Source organism: Sminthopsis crassicaudata, chromosome 2 (genome assembly GCF_048593235.1).
Source record: "Sminthopsis crassicaudata isolate SCR6 chromosome 2, ASM4859323v1, whole genome shotgun sequence".
NCBI lineage: Eukaryota > Metazoa > Chordata > Mammalia > Dasyuromorphia > Dasyuridae > Sminthopsis > Sminthopsis crassicaudata.
In genome coordinates, this window is record NC_133618.1 from 510119572 (window position 1) to 510143492 (window position 23921).

Below are 23921 nucleotides of genomic sequence, written 5' to 3' on the forward strand. Positions count from 1 at the left end.
TTGGTATTACCCTTACTTCTACAATTATCAAATCTAGTTTTTTTTTCACTTATATAATCACTGTCCTAATTGAAGTCCTTATTGTTTTATAACTGGATTACTGCAACAATCTTCTAATTGGTCTTTTTTGCTTGCAGGCTCTCCCCTCTCCAATCCATACTCCACATAGTAGCCAAGTTAATATTTTTAAGACATAGGTCACTAGTCTGCTTAAAAACTGTCAGTGGTTTCCTATTATAAACTTCCCATTCAGACCATTAAGGCCTCTTTCTTTGGCTCCCTCCAGTCTTTCCTAACTTACTTTATGTTATCCATTTTCATGGATTTTGTCTTCCATCCATACCAGTTGTTTCTCTGACCTGACACTTCTCTTCCCATCTCATGCCTGAGTTCCAGGTTATCCCCTGACAAGGAGCAGACATGTAGTTGTGACATTTTACTTTTGTTTTTATAACATTTCCTAAACCAGGTCTCTGCACATAGTTGGGTGCTTATTCAATGTTTAACTGAACTGAATTGAATAGAGGGAAGAATAGTGTGAGGACAAGTGTTAGAGGAAGAATAAATAAGACACATATGAGAGACAGTAAGAAGAATAATGGGGCTTTTAATTTTCATTTGACATAATTAAGTGCCTAAAATACAGTATACTTTAAAAAAAGGGAGAAGGAGTAAGAATTCAAATGGATGACAACTTATTGGAGAAATTATAGAAGGGACTTTGGGCCAATTACTGGTTGGATTAAGTGACTGTGAGTTCCCTTCCAACTCCAAGATTCTGTTATGATGTGAATATAATATGCTGAGATAAGTTTTCCTTGGGGAAAGCTTTGGTTGAAGTCTAAGTCTAAAGGAGGGCTGTTATATACATCACATTTATGTAGTCATAAGACATTGTGAGGGCAGTCAGTCAGTCATCAAAAATTTATTAAGCACCTACTAGTTGCCAGAGATTGTGTTGAATGCTAGAATACAAAGAAAAGGCAAAAGACAGTTCCTACTCTCGAGGCGCTCATGGGGCAATGGAGAAGAAAACATGAAAATGATTATATACAATTTATATATAGGCTATATTAGAAATAATCAAGAGATGAAAGATGCTAGATTAAGGGCGATTGAGAAAGACTTCCTATAAAAGTTGGGATTTTAGCTAGAAATTGGAGGAAATCAGGGAAGGCAGAGCAAGGCAAGATAGGTATTACTACCTCCATTTTAAACATAAGGAAAGCAAGGTAGAGAAAGGTAAAGGGATCCAAGCAGTAAATGACTGAGCCAGGATGAAAAGCCAAGTCTCCTGAATGATCCAGTGCAGTACCACAGAATGTTAGTTAGAGACCTTATAGACCATCTAGTCCAAAGCCCTCTTTGTGCAGAAGGAGAAACTGAGGCCTGTTTTGCCTAAGGCCACATAACTAGCTGAGACTCCATCTAGTTCAGTCTTTCTGATCTTACAACTTATCATGATGTCTAGCACGTCGTAATGCTTATTGACTGACTGATGGAGTGTGACTCCTATGGAGTCTGTCTTCTGATAAACAAAGTGTGTTTAGTAGACATTTTTAACTCATCACATTCAAAACTGAACTGATTGTGCGTCTTCTCCAAGCCCTCTTCCTAACTTTCCTATGGCTCTGAGGCACCATCCTCCCACACCAGGCTGGTTCTCCCCATTGATTCTGTTGCCATGTCCAGTCCATTCCACTTTCAGGGCCTCTCTCATACACAACCCCTTCTCTGTGACGCTGCCACCAGCCTGACTCTGCCACCAGCTTGCTGCAGGTCCTCCTTGTCTCATTTTTGAATAATTGCTATTGCCTTCCTGCTTCGGGTCTCTCCCCACTCTGTCTTCTACTCAGTCACCCTTCCTCTCAACTTCTCATTCAACAAACTCTCATGGCTCCTTATTACCTCCAGGATCAAATATAAAAGCCATATGTTTGACTTTTAACTTTTATAACCTGACCCCCCTTTACCATTTCAGGCTTCTTACACTTTGCTCTTCTCCTTGTACTCTGCAGTCCAGTGACACTGGCCAACTTGTTCCTCCTTGCACAAGACATTCCATCTCTCAAATCCGAGCATGTCCAGGGGCTGTCCCTCATGCTGGGAATTTTCTTCTTTTTCAGTTCTGTCTTCTAGTTTCACTGGCTTCCTTCACATCTCAGCTAAAATCCCATCTTCCAAAATCAATCTATCACAATTCCCCTCAATAATAGTATTTTTTCTTTATTGATTTTATTTCATCCTTTATAAAGTTTGTATTTAGTTGCTCCCCCCCCCATTTTGTTTCCCCTATTAGACTGTGAATCCTTGAGAGAAGGGCTTGTTTTTTTGTCTTTCTTTGTGTTCCCAAAGCTTGGGACTGTATCTGGTATATTTTTTGTTCTTTTTTTTCCTTCTTCAGTAGTTTCCAATTCTTTGTGATCCCATTTGGGATTTTCTTGGCAAAGATACTGAAATGAAATACCATTTCCTTTTCCTGTTCATTCTACAGATGAGGAAACTGAGGTAAACAGGATTAAGTGACTTGCTCAGGGTGACCCAGATAGTATCTGAAGCCAGATTTGAACTTGGGATGTGGGTCTTCCTGACTTGGGCTCAGCACTCTAGCCACTCTACCCTAGCAAGTGCTTAATAAATATTTGTTGACTAGTAAACATATGAATATGTCCCCTTTGGGTAGGGAACTTACCTGGAGTGGGAGGACAACTAAGGCCACACAGATCATAATGACCACCAGGAGCTGAGATGGCCATATTTTGGGAGTTACATCTCCATAGCCCACAGTAGAGAAAGTGACAATGCAGAAATAAAAAGACTTGAGGAGAGAGAGATTGTCCCCGGCTCTCTCCAGGTGCTGAATACCACAGGTCCTGTAAAGATTAAGTAGAGGATGAAAATGGATTTAGGAGGATAGTAGAAGTAAGGGATGAATTCTTGAATGTGACCCCAGCAGGAAACACCCTGAACACGTTCCTGACTACCTTCTGGGTACCAGAAAATAGGGATCACAGCATTTAGAACTGGCCAGAAGTCATGTAGTCCAGTTACTTGTTTTAACAGATGGGGAAACTAAATCCGTGAGGTATTAGGTGACTTGTCCAAGGCCACACCAGTAGTGAGAAGCATAGTCTAAACAAAGGAAACCTTGGGAAAATGTACCAATTCACACTAATTTTGGAGGTACATAGTTACCAGAGATCAGGAAGAACAGAGCTTAGTGCTTTTCAGAAACTTTAAAGAGAACCTTTCATAATTAGCATTATACAGTTCATATACACTGTAGAAATTAAAATGTTTTTCCAGATGCTTGAAAAGGATTTCTTGGTTATTATTCTCAAACAAACCAAATATGTTTAGGAGAGTTATACATCTATCTCTTTCCAGCTAAAAGATGCAATAAAAATTGAGATTAGTAATTGACTAGTCTGAACAGGGTTTGAAAATAGAAAGGGCTTGGAGAAAGTGATTAAAACAAGGCTATGGACTGGCTGTCACAGAGCATGAGTTTTCATCATGACTTTTATTATCTCAGAAACCCTGGGCATGAAACTTCCTCTCAGTTACATGCCCCAAACTGGGCCTCAGTTTTTGCACCCATAAAATAGTAATGGATTAGACCAGATCAAGATATGTAAAAAAAAAACAAGTGCAACTAGTATGCAAATTTGCTTTTGTCTTTAATAAATGGTAAATTTATATGTATACCAAAGAATTGTTTTAAAATAAATTTCCTTATGATCTATTATCAGTAAATGTTTGATTTGTATATTTATTTTACATCCACATACACATAGGGTCATGTAAAAATTTCTCTAACTAAAAGGGGTCATGAATGGAAAAAGTATAAGAAGTCCTGAACCGGATAATCTCTAGAGTCCAATCCATCTCTATAATCTCTAATTGCTGTGATCCTCTTGCTTATGTTAGACATAATAAGAAAGATTCATAGTCTGTGAAAAAAAGAAAACAATGGTATTGTAAAAGGCTAGATGTACACTCTAAATTTCTTGCCATTAGCCTCTTCTGCCTCCCTTAATTTTACAGATGAGGAAACATCCCAGAGAGTCCAAGTGATTTGCCTGCAGTAAATCTATCAAGTAGCAGAATTCTAACATCTTTCGACCTCTCATGCAAATATCTAAAAGTGATCCTTTATGTATCAGAGCCCAATTTCCTTCCTTCTCCTTGCCTTCGCCTCTCTACTACATTACCCTACTTCAATCTAATACTTTGCCCTTATAAACAGGAGAGGTTTTAAGGTAGATAGAAGTCTGGCACGAGTCATAAACCCACAGGTGCTACAGAGCTGCAAAGATTCGTCCAATGGTTAAAGCTCAGAAGATACTTACCCAGTAAAAAGGAGGCACAAGAGAGTGCAGAAGAGGATCAGAACTTGGTTAAACATGGCAGACTGAGTCCTTAGGATGGCCCTGTGGAAGTCATTCTGTGGAGAGACAGGGTTACCATAAGAAGGAGGCAGAAAAAAGGAACCGGCTTAGCTCCGTCTGGATTAACTTGCAGTTATTGTTACAGTGTGCTTAGTATACAGCCAGGAACTATGGGTAGGATAGGAGAGAAAAGAGAAGATTGCCCTTGAGAGTTTACTTTGCTTGAATGGGTGACAAGCCACTTAGACAATGAGATAAATAAAGCAGAATGGAAGTGCTCGGCTGATCTAACCTAATTAGGGGCCTCAAAGCACAGGACAGGTAGCAAGAACAGGGAAGGTTAAAGGCCCGAGTATTTTAGGATGACTTCACGGAAGAGAATACCCTTGAATTGGACCCTAAAATGGTGAGAATTCCGATCTATGATAAGGAAAGAGTATTACAGATAGGATGGTACTCGCACCCTCAGACCCATACACATATAAGATCATATAGCTACAGGTATAGGTACAATTCTCTAAGATACACATGGTCATAACCAATACAGAGAAAGATATACAGAGCCACAAACAGGATCTCAGAGCCTCAAATTCAAGCACACAAATTTGGATTAAAACAACTGGCTATTTTGAAAATAAATCTTTAATAATAATTGGCTAGGGCTACAAACCAATTATTAGCAAGTTGACTGACTGCATTCAACTTTTTGTTTTAAAAATAACCAGCTATTTGAATGGATTCAATTAGTCATTTAAAAATACCCAGTTGCTCTGTTGAATTCGGATTTACAGACTGCTGGAGCTGGAAGGGACCTTAGGGATCATCTGTTGTTTATGAAACAAATTGTCTGATTGAATTCACTTTCCTCACCCACAAACCAGTCAGGGAGAGCAGACACAGCCTCTGTTTCTATGGTTTAAAACAGCAATTAGACTCCACATCTTTCCCATGGCCTCTGGGGGAGGAAGAAGGAGGAAGCAGCAGAATTGCTTTTGGAGGTTGGGAGTCCATACCTTGGGGCTTCATTTCTTACTTATGCCTAAGATTTGAAATGAGGCCTTGAACTAATCAGTTAGCTTGCTCAAAGGAGACAATGATGTAAAACGTTTTATAAACTGTAAACAAATGCTGGGAATTGTTGTTTAATTACTTAACTTGGAGTCATATCATATCAGTGTTGAAAGGAAGCTCAGAGTTTATTTAACTTACCCACCAACACAGTAAAAGACTATTCTCTGTCTAGCCTCCTTAAACATATCCAATATTTGGATACACATATCCAAATAATCCAATAAACAAATCTAATGGATTAAACATAATCCAATAGGGAGATCACTAAGTAGTAAATAACATATCTCATTTATGTATAGATCAAATTTTTAGAAAGTTCTTCCTTACAGAGAACAGATTTCTGTGTCTCTATAATTGTTACTGACTGATCCTACCTTTTCCCTCTGGATGCAAGTAGGAAAAGCCCATGATAGCCTTTTAAAGACTCTAAGTGAATTATTATGCTCCTCCCAATTCTCCTAATCTCTAGTTTAAATGTACACAGCTTCAGTCATTGATTCTCCTTTGATAAAGTTTTGAATCCTTGCCATCTTGATAATCCCCTTTTGGAATTAATTTTCCTGACAAAATGCTTCCAGAATTGAACACAGAATATGATTAAGGCAAAGGACAGCAGTACTGTAACTTCCTTTTTTTTTTGGACTCTGAATTTCTAGTTATCAATCAACCAATAAGCATTTTTTAATTGCTTACAATGTGTCAGGGTAAAAGCTAGATGCAAAGGCAGAAATGAAACAGCCCTGCTTTCAGAGAATTTTCAACATATGGTGGGGGGAGAAATATATACATAAATATGTATACAATATGAATATTTTGGTGGAAAAGGTACTAGCAACTGGGGAAATCAAAAAATTTCCTGTAGAAGATTGTGCTGGAACATAGGTTTGAAGGAAACAAAAATTCTAAAAGATAGAGGTTGGGGGAACTGCTTTTGGATATGTGAGAACTGGATTCAGGAAGAACTGAGATATATCATTTTCGTTCCTGTCCTTCCAGTCCCATCCAACTGAGAAATCTCTGAATTCTGAATTCCCTCTCACAGGTGCATAGCATTGCTTTGTTGACTGCAAATCACCAACATATAGCAGAGAGGGCCTCTCTAAATGGATTGACTTTTATAATTCCCCTGAGAGGCAATGAAGTCTTTTAGCTTAAAGTCCTGCCAACTTTTATTGGATTGAAGTAAAGTAAGACCCAGCAAAGGGTTACTATCTATGTTGAATAGATAGTAATTTTACTCAAGTAAGATTTGGTACAAATAAGCTAGATTGTACATAGCTGAGACTTCCTGGTTCTTCCCAAAGATATCTTTGGGGGAGAAAAAAAAATCACTCTCTGTTTCTGTCTCTGTCTGTCTCTCTGTCTCTGTCTGTGTCTGTTTCTCTCTCTCTCTCTCTCTCTCTCTCTCTCTCTCTCTCTCTCTCTCTCTCTCACACACACACACACACACACACACACACACACACACACACACACACACACCTAACAGTAGAAAGGAGACAGATGGGCCACCAGATTTGCTATAACCCAAACCCACAATTTATTTAGTCTCTGGTTACTTACAATCATGTTCTCCAAAGCATACTTGGCCAGCCAGCAGTTCAGAAAAACTGGAATGAACAAATTCCGCAGGGGAGGCCAGAAAATCTAAGAAACAGTAGACAGCAGCATTTGGGATGAAGCTCTCTGGGGTAATCCCCCAGAAGATGGATACCCAGATCAGAAATCCCTCCTTTATAGAACGGATGATCCAATGCTTTTATTTACCGTGATGATAAATGGTACTGTGTTGATCATTTCCAAGATGAAAGAAACTCGGAAGATCTGTTCCCAAATGTTTCCCTGTGTAGTCAAACAGTAAAATAGATTAGAAAAAATTCCAGAGAGGGAGTGAAGGAATGATGAAGAAGAAAAAAGTAGGGAGTGAAGCATGGGAAAGGAAAGTTAGACACTGAGAGGGATGGTAAAAGGAAAGCAGTTGGAGCAGTATGGAAACAAGAATGGGACATTAGAAGAGGAGAAGAAAAGAGAAGATGGGAATAAAAGAAGGAAAAAAGGTGGAGAGATGTGAGGAGAAATGTGGAGAAGAAATGGGGTCAGAGAAAGGCAATAGAGAAACAAAGGAAGGGGAAGAAAGAAAGAGAGACATGAAGATAAGAAAGGGAAAAAGAAAGGAGAAGGATAGAAGGGAGAGAGGAGGCAGAACTAGTGGGAGAAAGAAGATAAAAGATCTGTTGAAGGGATAAAAGAGAGAAAGAAAACCATAAGGAGAGTAAGACAGGAAGGGGAAGAGGAGATGAAGAAAGGGAAGAGAAACATTGAAGGGAGGAGAAATAAGGGGTGAGAGAAAAAGGGAAAATAGAAGGAAGGGGGAGGAACAGTAGACACTACAAGCTCTTCCTGTAAAAGAATTTCCAAATACTTGAAGAAATTACTATTTAATACATATAATTATTTTTTCTCTTTTAAAATTTTATTTTAATAGTATAATAATTTTCTACTTACATGTAAAGATGACTTTTAACATTCATTTTTGTAAGATTTTGAGTCCCCAATTTTTTTCTTCTCTTTTCCTCCCTTCCTTTTCCCCTGCCCAAGTTAGCAAGTAATATGATATGAGGTATACGTTAACACATATAATTGTATTGACATAGTCATTATAGAGATCGTAGAACTAATTAAACCAAATCATATTACATTTTTTACTCCTTCTCTTCTCCTGACATCTAATAAATTATTATCAATCCAAAGGAAAAGAATGGAGTAGCTTTCTATAATCTTTTCTCAAGTTCAGTCTTGTCATGGGTGACCATCTTGGCAAGGGTAAAATTAGAGCCATGTTCTTTCCTACCACATATTTTGTTTTGAATTAGGTCTCTTAACTGTCAATTCTTAACCCTAGAGCTGATTTCTAGTACTGAATAAGTAGATTATCATCAGCCTGCCCCAAAGCTCCCTGGCTCCCACTTCTATGTGAGAGAGGAGGCATTTGTACAAAGTCAGGAACCAGGATGAGGATTGCCCTGAATGCCCAAGCTCATGTTAGGGACAGTCTAATGACAGGGAGAAAACCCAGCTTCTCCTAGTTCACAGCCAGGAGTCTGGAATGATAGAATAAAGGATCACATGATCTCCCCAAAAACCATGAGCACAGGGCAACCATTTGGGAAACAGCAACTCAGATACTCCTGTTCATAGATAAAACTGTACCTTGGTTCATGTCTTCTCTAAAAAGAGAAGAAAGAGAGAAAGGAGTAGAAAGGAAGAGAAGGGAAAGAGAGAGAATTCAGGGGGAAGGAAAGAAAAAACAGGGGGAGGAATAGGAGGAGGCAAAAAGAAAGAGGGAGGGAATAAAGGGACATGGGAAAAGGGAAAAAAAGATAATTGGATAGAAATACTATTTATCCTAAACTATCTATAGGCCTACTCTTAGATAGAGAATTTTGCTTTCTAAATAAACACAGGGAAATAAAAGGAATCTAGCTTATGCTATTTCAGAATATCTTCTGTTGAAAGTATCAGGAAATGAATCTGTGTACATCTTCTTGAGGTGTAAACAGGAGCAGCATCTCTAAGGAGAGCTCAGGGTTTTCAGAAATCTGACTTTAAGAAGCTGACATTTGTAACTGAGTGCAGCCTGGGGAGTCAGAATATTAGAAATCACCAAATCATCTTAAATATGAACACCATCTTCTCTCCCAAAGATAAAAAAAAATCAAGACAATAAAATGGGGTGCAAAGAAATTGGAGCTCTAAGAACACAAAATGTTAAAAGGTAAAAATAAATAAATAAATAAAGGAAGCAGGGAAGTAAACAGAACACTGCTTATGCTTTCAGTCTGTGAAATCTGAATTCAAATTCTTCCTCAGTGTAGCTATGTGACCATGGACAAAGGACTTTAACTATTTCAACCTGGGTTTCCTCCTCTGTAAAATGAGGGAGTTGCTTTTGATGGTCTTTAAGGCTTCTTCCAGTTTTAAAACTTATAGAAAATTTAACATTTACTACATAAACATTAGTTATTATTGTTAAGGACAGAGTTCCTTTCAGCTGTTCCCAAGTGATCAGAAGATCCTATGTTCTTTGTCTAAGGACATTTCTTCTCTGTTTACTGTTTCCTTCTAAGAAAGAAAAAAAAGAAAGACAAGGGAGGAAAGAAGGACATAAACAAATAGTATTATATTATTCCTCTCTCCTCTAGACTTCCAAGACCAGGAGTGAGCTTACCTTGTAACTGAGATAGATGAGGAGCATTGTCTCAAGAAAACTTATTAATGCTACAATGACCTAAAAAAGAACAAAGGGTGGACATTGAGTCTCTTGGATAAGATGAAGGAAAAACTGTGGTGGAACCAAAACCTTTCTCTAGCCAAAACTTGGAAGAAGAAGGACAGGGCTTGGGAAAGGAAAGAATATAGACCACAATATATAAGGATAGTTTTTGACTCAGAAATCCTCAAAAAAAGGAGGCAATGAGATAATAGGAATGATCCCAGACCAAATTCTAAAGTCGGTGAAGATTCTCTTTGTTGCTCTGCTTTTTACCCTTTTGAGTCTTTTCTGAAGTTCTTGAATACTTGTTTGTAGGACCTAAGCACAAACTTAACTAGGGTTATTACCTCCATAGGTTTAAGGTATCATTCTTTTCAGGAATGTTTGTACTTCCATTCCATTCAATAAGTATTTATTAACCACTGGGCAGTATGCTAGGCTATGTGTGTGTGTGTGTGTGTGTGTGTGTGTGTGTGTGTGTGTGTGTGTGTGTATGTGTGTAGGATGGGTATTCATAAAAACAAAACAAAAAGGTCCCTGCCCTCTGGAAGCTTATAGTCTATTGGTGAGAAACAAGACAATATAATTATAAATATATTCAAAATAAAGGGGAAGGAAAGAGGGCATACAATACGAGGGAGTCCCAAACAATACAGTGGAACTGCTGAGAAAGAATGGAGTAGAAATATCAAAGGGATAGGGCATTAGAAGGCAGTCCCAAGGAATAGTGACAGGGAAAAGAGCTTCTGCCCTGATAGCCTACAACTAAGATCCATAAAAAATTTGACAGCCATACTCTTCATAGTAGCAAAAGAAATATTGATTAAATGAAAGGTGGAGGGGAGGGATACAGAAGAAAGTGGTGTGACAGAGCCAATGCTCATGCCTAATGAAAAAGGAAGGCATTGTTGGAATCCTAAGGCCAGGTTAGTTATAGAAAGGTTAATAGGAAATAATGGAGCTTGAAAAAACTTCTGATGTGACATATGACATTATAATTTTTGAATTTTAGGCACTGTGAAAATCATCAGAAGATATTTGGAGTTTGGGAGTGGGTTTTCCTGCTACCTCCTAAATTAATCATTACTTTAATATCAAACTTTTTTGAATGTCCACATAGAAATAGAATGCCATCAAAAACAACACTTGTTTGTCTGGGTATTCTTCAACTTGGCAAGTTCAGAGAACTTATTTAGAGGGACTTTCTGAAATCTTAGGCAAAGAACCTCTGCAGAAGACTTCTGAATTATAGCCACTCACCTGAAGTGCCCAGAGCGTCATTTTCCTCTCTACCCACAAAATAGGGGCCCTGGAGAGAGAAAAAAATTAAAAAACAACTGTAAGACAGATAAAAACCCCAGGTATTATTGCATTCCTTTTATCCCACCTTTCTTGCAACCATAAACACCAATTGCTGATCATCTGCCATAGACAGGCAGGTAATTCAAGTCCAAGGGTCTTGGGAGTACTGGTACCCCAGGATTGCTGGTTCTGCTTTTAGTCCAGCCCTGGCAGAAACTCTCTTGGGAAGCAATCCTCATGGAAATATGGCTTGGCACCTGTTTTTGTAGTTACTAGACTCCTGAAGACCCAGAGAATACAGTTCTGATCAGCAAAATCTGTAACTGTCAAATGGCTCAACATCAGAAACGGGATCATTTTTGAAAAATGACATTAAAGAGAATTCTTTACCATCACTTTGTCAATATACTAAGGACCATAAGACCTTTTCATCTGACTAGCAGCTGAAATCTCATATATGTATTGTCTCCCTCATTAGAATGAAACTCCTTGAGAACAGGGATGTCTTCTATTTTTATTTGTATCCTCATTGCTTTGCACATATAAGCACTACAACAAGTGCTTTTTCACTCATTCATTTTGTATTCAATAAACATTTATTAAGCACCTATATATGTACAAGTTTCCAGAATCATTATCTCTGTAGTCCGCCACACCCTAGCAAGCATCATCAATTAAGATTTCATAGCTTCAAAGTATATTTTCATTCCTCATGGCAGATTATCTTTGCACTATCCAGGAAGGAAGAGTTTTCCAAGATCATTGTTGAAGACGTTGGGCCAATCTTTCCAGAAGAGGATTTTGCTTAACACACTAGAAAACTTCCTAAAATTTCCTAACTGACCAAAAATTGGGATAAGCTCTCTGAGGGAGTAGTAAGTTCTTTGCTCATGTTGAGGGAATTCTGGTAGAATGCAAACTCATTCAGTCAGAAATGGTTTTCACTTTTGTCTCTGTATTTTCAGAACCTTGCAAATTATGGGTGCTTAATAAATGCTTGTTGGATTGATTGCAATTTCTTGTCAGAAATGATGAGTTGGACCAGATCATCTTTGAGGCTTGTCTAGTTCTGAGATTCTATGTTTTTGGCTTGTTTTGGGTTTCCTTCCTGTCCTTGCAGGGCAGTATGGTAAGGAGCTTTTCTATGTTGGTAACTTTGCATTACCTCAGGAAGACAGGCAAGTAACAGCGAAGGGCAATTTGGTGTTTCCTCAAGGGAGAGCTGACAAGGAAGGAAGGTCCAATAACTGAGATCTATGAGACCTGAGCTCAGAAATGTCTGACAGCAGAGTCATGGATGACAGTGTAGAAGCTAAAGCAAGCCCCACTTAAAAGCAAAACAAAACAAACTTCTCACAAGGCCTATAGCCAGCAAAATAGATCAGCTGTTTAGATAGGCAGACTAGCCTTGAACATTTTGAAATCTCTAACCTCTTGGCAGATAATTGCCTTCCTCATTTTTCCAATGAAGTGGGCTGTCAGAGAGAGCTGGCTTTCAGGAATATTCTGTTCAGGGATTGAAAGGCTGCATTATGCCAGAGAACAAGTGGTTTCTCGAGGAGAAATGGAAAAATTGAGTGATTAAATTGAATAGTGTCCAAGTTATGATATACTTTCATTTAATTTCTGGGCACCTTTTCTCCTTCTTCTGAAAGTACTATGTTAGAGAATTTAAAAATACAAATTTAGAGAGCATGTTGGTTGAAATATGATCCTTGAGCATCCAGGTGATAGTTCATTGATAGGATCCTAGGACTACAGAAGTAAAAGCTGAGGAGGACCTCCGAGTCTAACTAGTGCAACCCCCTAATTTTATATGCAGTGATAGTTATTACTAGCTAGTCAGATTTGAACTAAGGTCTTTCTTACTCCAGGCTCATTAGTCTCTTACACTGAGCTGTCAATTTCTTAACATATATCTCCCATAAGTCTCCCCTTGTAACAAAGACTAAAAAAGAAAAACAGAAAGATAGACAGAAAGAGGAGAGACAGAAGAAAGAAGAAAGAAGAAGGAAAAAGAAGAGGAGGAGGAAAAGGAAGAAGAGAAGGAAGAAGAAAAAGAGAAGAAAGGAGAGTGCAAAATAGTTCAGCAAAATCAGTTTACTCATTGATAAGTCTGATAACATGTGCCATCTTCCACATCTAGTGATGTTTTGCCCAGTAGGAATGTGTTGAGTGGCAAGAGCTTTAAGGTGACAGTATATGGATTCAAACCCTATCTTTTTTTTTAAATTTATTATTATATATATATATATATATATATATTTATAATATTATCCCTTGTATTCATTTTTCCAAATTATCCTCCTCTCCCTCTACTTCCTGCCCCCGATGACAGGCAATCCCATACATTTTACATGTGTTACAGTATAACCTAGATACAATACATGTGTGTAAATACCATTTTCTTGTCAAACCCTATCTTTATCACTTCGTCTCAGTGTGATCTTAGATAGGTTTCTTATACTCTATGGATTTCCATTTCTTCATCTACAACATGAGAGGGGTTGGACTTGGCCAAGGCCTTTCAGCTCTAAATCAGTTGTTCAATAGCCATAGTGATAGGGACATTTGTCTTGTGGCTTCTAAGTTGATTGGGCAGAAATGACAGAAGAGGTGGTTTGTGATACTAAGGTAAACTGAGGAATGGACATGACTAAGGGAGAGAGAGAAATAATGTGGATGTGGAGGAATAAGCTCTTGTTGGCCCTGATCTTGTTTGTCAACTTGGAGGGCTTGGCTCTTGGCTACTCAATCCTCCATGGTAGAAGCCTCCAGCTTGGAATGCTTTGATTTCTCTCCTATAAGAAGAAGGTTTGAGCCAGTTGAATAGTCTTTCTTTTTTCCCCTTCAGCTCTGCAACTAACCATGACAGTATGTACCGTCTTTTAAAATTATTTTATTTTATTTATTTAATATTTTCCCCCAGTAACACTCAAAACACAATTTTTTTACATTTGTTTTAAAAATTTTTAAGTCCTAGGTTCTCTCCCTTATTCCTTATCTCCCTTATCATGGATTAAAATACCATGTGAAATATGTACCTACTTTTAAAAAAATAAGCATTTTAAAATTACTGACCAGAAAACACTAACATTTCCATGTACAAATCAGGTTAGAAAAAAGAACTTTTTATGAAACCTTGAATCAATTAATATAACTTATTTCATAAACTAAGTACATATGATTTTCTATATTAAATTTCAGGTTAATACCAGCATTGCCTTGCTTCTCTGATCTACTTCTAAACTTTTTTCTAATCTTTTCTGTGCATTTTAAGAAATGTTTAGATGATGCTCTTTTCTTCTTCTTTTTTTTTTTTTCCTATTACTTCCTCCCACTTTGCCCCCAGTTTTCTCCTTGACTCCTGGCACAGAGTTTTCTTTTGTAACAAATAAGTGTAATTAAGTAGAACACATTTGTGTTTTATTGATAAGAGTTTAAAAATGTATGACTAATGCTTCACCTCTAATTCATTGTCTCTCTGCTAAGAGGTGGGGAGGCAGGCTTTATGCTTCAGAGCTGTGAATGGCCAAGCCACTGATCTATGTGTACCTAGCTCTTCTCTAAGTTGTGCTTTGCTAACAAATTTGGGTGTTGAAGTTATTGAAGTCAAAGCATCAGCATCCCGGCAGTTTCGGAGTAATCATTTCTTAGCAATTCCAAGAATATTTCCAAAGATACACCCCCTTATATATATAATTATTTATTCACATTCTACCCACTTGTTTCTGAGATGCAATTTTCTCCGTATGAAACTCATCCTGACTGCAGTGATCTAATTAGTAGCTTCCTGAATCTCTGAAGTTTTGGTAAGAATAGACAGGCAGATGGGAACTATTTTCAAGTAGAGCCATTTTTTTTTAAATTGGAAATTAACCAAGGTATTTATACTTCATCTAATCTCACCAAGCTTTCAGAGGGTCTGATGTAAGATGGGACTGCCGGTTCAGCTATGTGTTCTTCCAGAGAGGAAATCACTCTCTGGGTTACAACGTTTCCAAGAGCCCAAGGAATAAAATCCCTGCATTATTTTCATTCCTATGTTTTGTTAGTAAAAGATCTTGATGGAAAAAAAGGAGAAAAAAACATTAATAGTAAGGTAGCATAAGATAAATTAATTATTCTATTAGAGTTCAGCTTTAATATGTTGTGTTTAAGAGCTGACACCAGATTTCCAAATGCTATTATGGAAAGGTACAGACTCTTGCTCTTGAGCTGAAAAGGGTTCAAGTATGAGGCTGCCAACAGATTGTACATCATGAAGGCCAACCTAATTAAGGTTGGGAGAGATAATCAATAAGTCAACAACCATTTGTAGAACATCAAGTACTGGTAGATATTAAGACAAAAGATGAACTAGTTCCTGTTCTAAAAGAGTTCACATTTATTAGTGAGAATCAGACCTCCCCACAATATTCTCCTCCTCTTCCTCTTTCCCCCTTTACCTCCCCCCCACAGCAACACTGGAATAATATCTGCTAAGCATAGAGGGATATGATCTATGTCAGTGAGAGAACCTACATTGAAAAGGAAAATCACAAATACCTGAATATGAGTTAATTGCTTGCTTGATTAATTTATTATTGTGAATTCTAAAAGTTTTATTTTACATTTTTCAATTAAACAAGCATTTCTTTTTCTTCTTTCTTACCTCTCTCCATTGGAAAAACCAAACAAAACCAAACTTGTAACAAACATGTATAGTCAAGCAAAATAAACTGCCACGTTAATTCATTCATTTATTTAGGAGAATTTCACATTCTCCATCACAAGAGTTGGTGATAATTAGGGAATTAGGTTGAAGTTTGGGCAAATTTCTCTAGTACACAAGATCATTGCTTGACACCATCTAGCTCTTTTCTTCGAGGGTGGGCTGTGGGATGGGATTGTTCTTTCAAGCCTAATCATCCACTTACCAATTGATCTCTGATGATGACTGGTTGAATACTGTATAGTTCTGCTTGGGGCAGCCCCAGCTATGGGAAGCCATGGAAGACAAAGGAAAGACAGAGCATTACAATGAAAGAAACAAAATCAAAATCATTTGTTGAGAGTATTTAGAAGATAAAAAAAATCCAGTGTTGAAGAATGCAAAGAAATATTTTAAAATCTTAGATGAAGTGAAGAAATTTATGCAGAGTCCAAAACATTCAAGAAAGTGATATGAGTCACAGTGAATAAATAGGCTGCTGGAATTAGAGTCAGAAAATCTTGAATTCAAATCTTGCCTCAGATACTTATTGGGTAAGTCACTTAAACTCTCCAGCCTCAGTTTCTTTGTCTGTAAAATGATGATAATAATAGCACCAACCTCATAGGGATGGCTTTGGGTATCAAAGCAGATAATATATATAAAGTGATTCATATATGACAAAAATTTATAAGTGCTAACTATATTATAATTATTTCACAAAAATAAAAAAGCCATGAAAAAATATGCAAACTCAGAAAAAAGCTATCATGATTAGTTAATATTTACATGTAGATCAGTAACAAATTTAATTATTCAGAGTTTGTGATTTCATTTTTTTCTTTTTTATTGATTTTGTTGATGGTAATTAAATTTATAATAAAATGATTTTAAACCTAAAATATTTGTGTTTAATTATATCCTTTCTTCATTAACAATCTTATGGAATCCATGATTATTAAAATCTTTCATGATCATACATTCAAAGAATTTGATTAAAATATTTTCAAAAATCTGGAAGGGAACCCAGAGATCATTATTTTATTGATGAGGAAATTGAGCTTCAGAAAGAGAAAGAAGTTGGCCTAAGGTTATTGGGTCAGTAGCTGAGATCGACTCAAATTTTGTTACCCTAACTCCTATTCCATCACATCAGTACCTTTGAAGAAGCATGAAAGGATGTCATAGATACTTGCTTAGGAGTCAGAGGATCTGAGCTCAAATCCCCCCTCTTTTCTTATTTCCTTTGTAGTTTTGTTCAAGTTAGCTTTCTTGGATCTCAGTTTCCCCACCTGTAAGATGAAGGGGCTTGACTCAATGGTCTCTGAGGTCTCTTGATCTAGAGCTATGATGAGAGATCCTGTTACTCATCTTTCCCCCTGGGCTATGACTTTTGCTTCCCTCTTTTTCCAGCCTCTACCATATTCTCTTCCAAGAAGATTTCTAGCCCCAAGGCCCATTGGATTCCAGACAGATGAAACCACTTGAAGGAGAGGGTGATCTATCAAGCCATATTTATTAAGCACCTGTGACACTGGTAGGCTTTCCACAGGTGCTGTGAGGACAAAGACAAAAACAAAACCATACCTAGCCTCAAGCAGCTTTCATTTTATCCAGGGAGACAGAATAATTCATTAGATACAACAAAATTAGATATCAAATATAAACAAAGAGAAGACAAGTAATTTTCTGCATCAGGTGGCTGGGTTTAGAGAGAGGCTCATAAAAGGTCTCATTTGGGAGGCTGTGCTACAGCTGAGCTCAGAAGGAGCCAAGCTGGCAGAGGTAGGGAGGGAAGGTGAAGCAGGTGATAGGGGAGCCACAGCATTTTTTGTGGCTGTGGTACCCAGCCCTTCCAGGGACAGGCTGAGAACAGACCTTCACTAGAAGCAATTCTTTCCTCTTCTCTTTCCCCCAAGGAATTTTTGGAAGAAGGCAATTCAAAACACCGTTATAAAAATACAGCGTAAGGGACTGGGCATGTGATTTAACTAGTAGAGGGAAATTTCTACCAATGCAGGTACTGCAGCTTACAGTCTTAGACAGGGATTAGACCAGAGCATTGATTTACCCAAGATCACACAGGCAATATGTGCAAGAGATGGGACTCAAAGCCAGGTCTTTCTCTTCCAGATCAATACTACTGTAACCTCTTGTCTCTCCTAAAAGAAATATAATCAATATAAATCAAACCTTACTTTTCTAGAGAGGTTTGGATTTTTCAAAGCTCTGGCAACGCACATTATTTTGTCCTTGTAAAATTCTTGAGGGGAAGTACCAAATAGATATGCCCATTTTTGCTGATGAGAACACTGCATCCAAAAAGGTCAAGTGGCTTACCCAAGTTCTTATGTCAAATAAATTGCTGAATTGGGACTAGGACGGGCACTTCTGTGCAGCTGTGGGAGATGATACCGTATTCATTCCTCCCACTTCCCCATCCCCAAATCTAATCCTTGGGGGAATCACTGTCAGCAGCTGTATCTGCAAAAATACAGTGTCTGAGAGCATCTGTAGGAAGGGGATGAGTGTCACTGCCGAGATGGAGCACCTGAGACCTGAGGTTGAAGTCTGACTATTGAAGAAAGACTGAGGCGTTGCCTTTCTAAGATCAGAGGTGAAGGAGAGAATGGGAGGAAAAAACAACAACCGGTAAAGTCGCAGGGTCCTTGAAAGTCACCAGCCCAATCATAAGCCACTCAGATCATCTGAATACACACACACACACATACACACACACACAAAATGCATGCATAGAAACATGTATGCACATAAATATGTATAAATAAATATAATGTAATTGATGAGTTGGGATTGGAACTGATATATATATATATACATACATATATACACACACATACACACAGAGTATATATACATATAAAACATACATATATACATATTTGTTTTCAATTATGTTTTATATAAACATATATTTATCTACCTACCTATTCATAAACATATAGGTGTGTATATATAATATGCCTGTGTATATATTAATTTCAATCTCAAATCATCAATTACATTGATATATACAGATATGTATATCTACCTGACTATCTATCCACATAAATACATTACATATGTAGATACAATATTAGTTCCAATCCCAATTCATCCATTATCTTTCTATATAATATTCATCTATCTGACTATGATCTATTGATCTATGGAACTATCTACCTGTCTTATAAACTAGTGTACCTCCCCCTAGCAAACCATTATTAGAGGCTCAGTTTTGATGTCATGCAGAGCTTGCTGGACCAGGAGTCAGGAAAAGTTGGGTTTTTTGCCCCTCAGATACAGTTAATATAACTGTGTGACTCTGAGTGATTAGTTTCATTTCTTTGGACCTTTATTTGTTTATCTGTAAAATGAGGGAGTTGGATCTGGTGACCTCAAAGGATCCTTCTTTTTCTAAATTTACACCCTATGACCACAGACTAGTAGATCCCCTGAGGGCATCCATAATAGATCCTCAAAAGAAAAGAACAGACTCCACTGCAAACTTGGGAATTTCCAGAATGGATCCTCATTACTAAAAAGAGGATCTCTTACAGACTAAGATGGTTGCCTTGACAACTCACCATCCAATCCCCTGGACTGGGTCATCGAGCAGGACTCGGACAATGTACAAGAGACAGGTGAACAGCTTTAGAGAAAAGTTGAACAACCTGATCCTCAGGCCTACAAGAGGAAAGAAACAAATTAGGAAGGAAGGGAAGTGTTATCAGCTGACATACATGTTCATATTTAGCCCAAGGCTCCAGGTTCTATCCCCAGTTCTGATTCTCCAGGACTAACAATGACTTCAGTGGAAGCAAATTCACTTTAAACACTTTCTCTTTAGGGCAGCCAAATAGCACAGTGGGTAGAGTTCTGCACTAGGAGTCAGGAAGATCTGAGTCCAAATTCTTCCTCAGACTGTCCTAACTGGGTGACCCAAAGGTATATGTACATCTGTAGCCACATATATATGTATATATATGAATCCTTGACCTTGGTAGATAGATAGATAGATAGATAGATAGATAGATAGATAGATAGATAGATAGATAGATAGATGGATGGATGAATCCTTGACCTTGCTGTAATCTCACCTATGATGAAGGTATTGGACTTGAAGATCTCTGAGGTCCTTTCTGTCTCTTAAATCTTGTAAATCTCAGGCCCACAAAGATGATAGATCCTTGGAGGGAGCTAGGATTGTTTTAGCATGTCCTCAGCTTATATTCTTTCAGTTTCCTTTTCTCCTTTGCAAAATGGGGACAAAATGATAGCACTTTACTTCTAGAGCTGTTAATGAGGATTAAATGAGGTTATATATGTAAAAGTGCTTTGCAAACTTTAAAGTGCTATGGAACTGCTAGCTAATATTATTATAAATTTTTCCTAGCCTGTTAATCTCTCTGGGTTTGCTATAGGATGCAGATGATTCCCAAGCAGTTTTGACATGCCCTCTTCTTTCTCCTCCAGAGCCTTATTTGTCATTGGCTCTGCTGAAGACTACCTAACAATGCCTAAGCAGAGGGAGGCAGGATGCTTGGAATGTGCTGGCAGAGGTCCTACTTTTACTGGCTTTTGCTTTGATCCCCTAAGGCAGAAAATATGAGGAATATCATAGAAATGATATTAGACTGTTCTGAGAAGAGTTATTCTTATTTTTAGTATCCTTTAACCATTTGTTTCTTCTTTCATTTTGAATTTAATTTGTTGTTGGTCATTTCTGTCATGTCTCATGCTCTATGACCCCATTTGGGTTTTTTTCTTGGCAAAGAAATTGAACTGGTTTGCCATTTCTTTCTCCAGCTTATTTTAAGATGAGGAATTGAAGCAAACAGGATTAGGTGACTTGCTCAGAGTTAGTAGGTTTCTGAGGCCAGATTTGAACTCAGGAAAATGAGTCTTCCTGACTCCAGACTCAACATTTTATCCACTGTGTTACCTAGGTGCCCTATGTGCACCCACAATATACAAATAAAAGGGAATTATATGTGAGATTGTAATCTTTTATTAGATGCAATTTGTTTTCTTTAAAATATATGTTTTTGTACATAGCAACAAGAAGATTATGTGATGATCAATTGTTCTAAACATGGCTCTTTTCAACAAGGAGGTGATTCAGGCCAATTCTAATAGACTTGTGTTGGAGAGAGCTATCTGTACCCAGAAAGAGGATCATGGGGACTGAGTCTGGAGTACAACATAGTGTTTTCACCTTTTTTGTTGTTATGATTGTTTGCTTGTTTTTTTCTTTTTCTTTTTTTCCCCTTTTGATTTGATTTTTCTTGTGTGGCGTGATAAATGTGGAAATATATTTAGAAGAATTGTACATATTTAACCTATATTGGATTACTTACTGTCTAGAGGAGGAAGAAAAATTTGGAGCACAAGGTTTTGCAAGGGAGAATGTTAAAACTACATTTGCATGTATTTTGAAAAATAAAAAGCTATTTTAAAAAGAATAGTGCAGTAAGGAAAGGCAAAAAAAGTATATTTAAATTTAGCCTTGTACCCTAAGGCTGTGTGCCCCATTTTACACAGTTTTCTGTGCCCCCTTCTGAACCTCCTTCTGGTCAAAGAGTCCAGAAATGCCAATGTAAAGAAGAACATCTTAACAAATAAAGTTGCCACAAAATAATCCGGATTGTCACTTAAGGGAATGAGCCTCCTCTCAATGGGAATATTTAAGCAGAGGCTGAGTGACCCTGTGAAGGATGCCACAGAATTAATGAAAGCTTGAGTGACTGGCCTCTGTGATCTGTCCTGGTTCTAGAATTCTATGATTAGTTAAAGAAAGGCTGGGCAGTTTTCTAGATGCTTTGTCAGGCCTCCCGGTTTTTTAATACAGCCTCTGACCAGTCCCTGAAAGCTCTAGAAAGCAGCCTTGGCTTTTGACTTGAAACAAACATTGCCAATAAATTACAAGATTCACTGGGAAAACCACTGGCTTTGCCCTTATTGAAAATTAGAAGATATCTTTCTTCCCAAGAGCCTTCTCTCTCTCACCCCACAACACACATATACTTAACATAAATTTTTCTTTCTTCCTTCTGAAAAGTATGGAAGGATTACTGGAAACAGCTTCTTCTCTGAACAACTGCAGTAGGAGATGGGGGTGACAGTGGGGACTTAGGTGCTAAATTTTAGTGAATTGCAGAAGAATATAATATATAGAATGCTGTTCTGGGAGTTAGGAAGCCTTGGATTTGAATTCCTGGGTGGCCCTGGTCAAGTTAAATCATCTTCCTAACCTGAAAAGTGAAGGAATTGGACTCAATGTCCCTATGGTCCTATGAATCTCAGGCTTGAGAGTGTTTGTCCATGTTCCTGAACTTAAGTGAGGGTATTTTGGCCTGATGCATCCTGGGGATCAGGGCAACTGAACATAGAGAAAGACATCTTTTGGCCACAAGAGCACATCCCTGGTCTGCACCAAAATGACTCTCGGCATCTCCTTCAGAGGATAGCACCTTGGCCCCATGTGGGTACATCTGATGAGTTTAGGTGTCTAAGGAATAATGTATTCAAAAACTACAGCAATAGAATTTTAGAACTATAGAACTGAAGGGAATCTTAGAACATAGCAATATGATGTCAGAGCTAAAAAGTCATTTGATTTATCCTTTCATTTTCCAGAGAGGGATATTGGTGACTTAAAATATCAATATTAGAAGGTATTTTAGAAACTTGATCAAGGTGACCAAACCAGTCACATTACTACAATCCTTTGCCCAAATGCCTATGATTCTATCCTTAACTGCTTACAAAGCAGGTGTTAGGATTACACTGAAAAAATTCCAGAGGTGCAACAATGAAACATTCTATCCACCTTTGGACAGAGTTCATGGATTCAGTATATATAAGTGATAGATTATTTTGAACATGGCCAATGAGGGAATTTGTTTTGTCTATCTATATTTCTTAAAAGGATCTCCCTCCCTCCCTTCCTTCCTTCCTTCCTTCCTTCCTTCCTTCCTTCCTTCCTTCCTTCCTTCCTTCCTTCCTTCCTTCTCTTCTTCCTTCCCTCCCTTCTTCCCTTCTTCCTTTTCTCCCTCTTTCCTCCTCACTCCCTTTCTTTCCTTTCCTCTTCTCCTTTCCTTCCTTCCTTCCTTCCTTCCTTCCTTCCTTCCTTCCTTCCTTCCTTCCTTCCTTCCTTCCCTTCTTCCTTTTCTCACTCTTTCCTTCTCACTCCCTTTCTTCCCTTTCCTCTTCTCCTTTCCTTTCTTCCCCCTTCCCCTTTCCTCTATCCCTCTCTCTCTCCCTTTCTTTCCTTCTCTTTTCCTCTTTTCCCTCCTTCTCTCCCTTCCTTTCCCTTCCTTCCCCTCTCTTTTTCTTTCTCTCCTCCCTCTCTCTGTCAGTCTGTCTCTCCCTCCCTCCCTCCCTCTGTCTGTCTATCAGTTGGTCTGTCTGTCTCTGTCTGTCTCCCTGTCTCTTTCTCTCTCCCAGTCTCTTTCTCCCTCTCTCTCCCTTTTCCTGTCTCTCTCTCTCTCTGTTTCTGTCTGTCTCTGTCTGTCTCCCTGTCTCTTTCTCTCTCCCTGTCTCTTTCTCCCTCTCTCTCCCTTTTCCTGTCTCTCTCTCTCTCTGTTTCTGTCTTTCTCTGTCTGTCTCCCTGTCTCTTTCTCTCTCCCTGTCTCTTTCTCCCTCTCTCTCCCTTTTCCTGTCTCTCTCTCTCTCTGTTTCTGTCTGTCTTTTTCCCTCTCCCTGTCTGTCTTTTCTCCCTCTCTCTCCCTTTTCCTGTCTCCCTCTCTCTCTGTTTCTGTCTGTCTTTTTCCCTCTCCCTGTCTGTCTTTTCTCCCTCTCTCTCCCTTTTCCTGTCTCTCTCTCTCTCTGTTTCTGTCTGTCTTTTTCCCTCTCCCTGTCTGTCTTTTCTCCCTCTCTCTCCCTTTTCCTGTCTCTCTCTCTCTCTGTTTCTGTCTGTCTTTTTTCCTCTCCCTGTCTGTCTTTTCTCCCTCTCTCTCCCTTTTCCTGTCTCTCTCTCTCTCTGTTTCTGTCTTTTTTCCTCTCCCTGTCTCTTTCTCTCTCCCTCTCTCTTTCTCTCTCCCTGTCTCTTTCTCCCTCTCTCTCCCTTTTCCTGTCTCTATCTCTCTCTGTTTCTGTCTTTTTCCCTCTCCCTGTCTGTCTCTTTCTCCCTCTCTTTTCCTTTTTTCTGTCTCTGTCCCTCTGTCTCTCTCACATAGATTTCTAAGCA

General features: G+C 38.3%; 1 protein-coding gene across 4 annotated transcripts in view; it reads right to left on the reverse strand.

Moving 5' to 3' along the window:
* KCNT1 (potassium sodium-activated channel subfamily T member 1) overlaps window positions 1-23921 on the reverse strand; it is a 220413-nt gene that overhangs the window by 55913 nt on the left and 140579 nt on the right. For all 4 annotated transcript variants that reach the window (XM_074294123.1, XM_074294122.1, XM_074294124.1 and 1 more), the window contains 8 exons: window positions 19318-19417; window positions 15957-16016; window positions 10996-11044; window positions 9691-9750; window positions 7230-7304; window positions 7026-7109; window positions 4353-4447; window positions 2693-2873 (listed from right to left, as the gene is read on the reverse strand). In XM_074294123.1, coding sequence (XP_074150224.1) covers window positions 2693-2873; window positions 4353-4447; window positions 7026-7109; window positions 7230-7304; window positions 9691-9750; window positions 10996-11044; window positions 15957-16016; window positions 19318-19417 — 704 coding nt within the window. The remainder of the gene's footprint in view (window positions 1-2692; window positions 2874-4352; window positions 4448-7025; window positions 7110-7229; window positions 7305-9690; window positions 9751-10995; window positions 11045-15956; window positions 16017-19317; window positions 19418-23921) is intronic.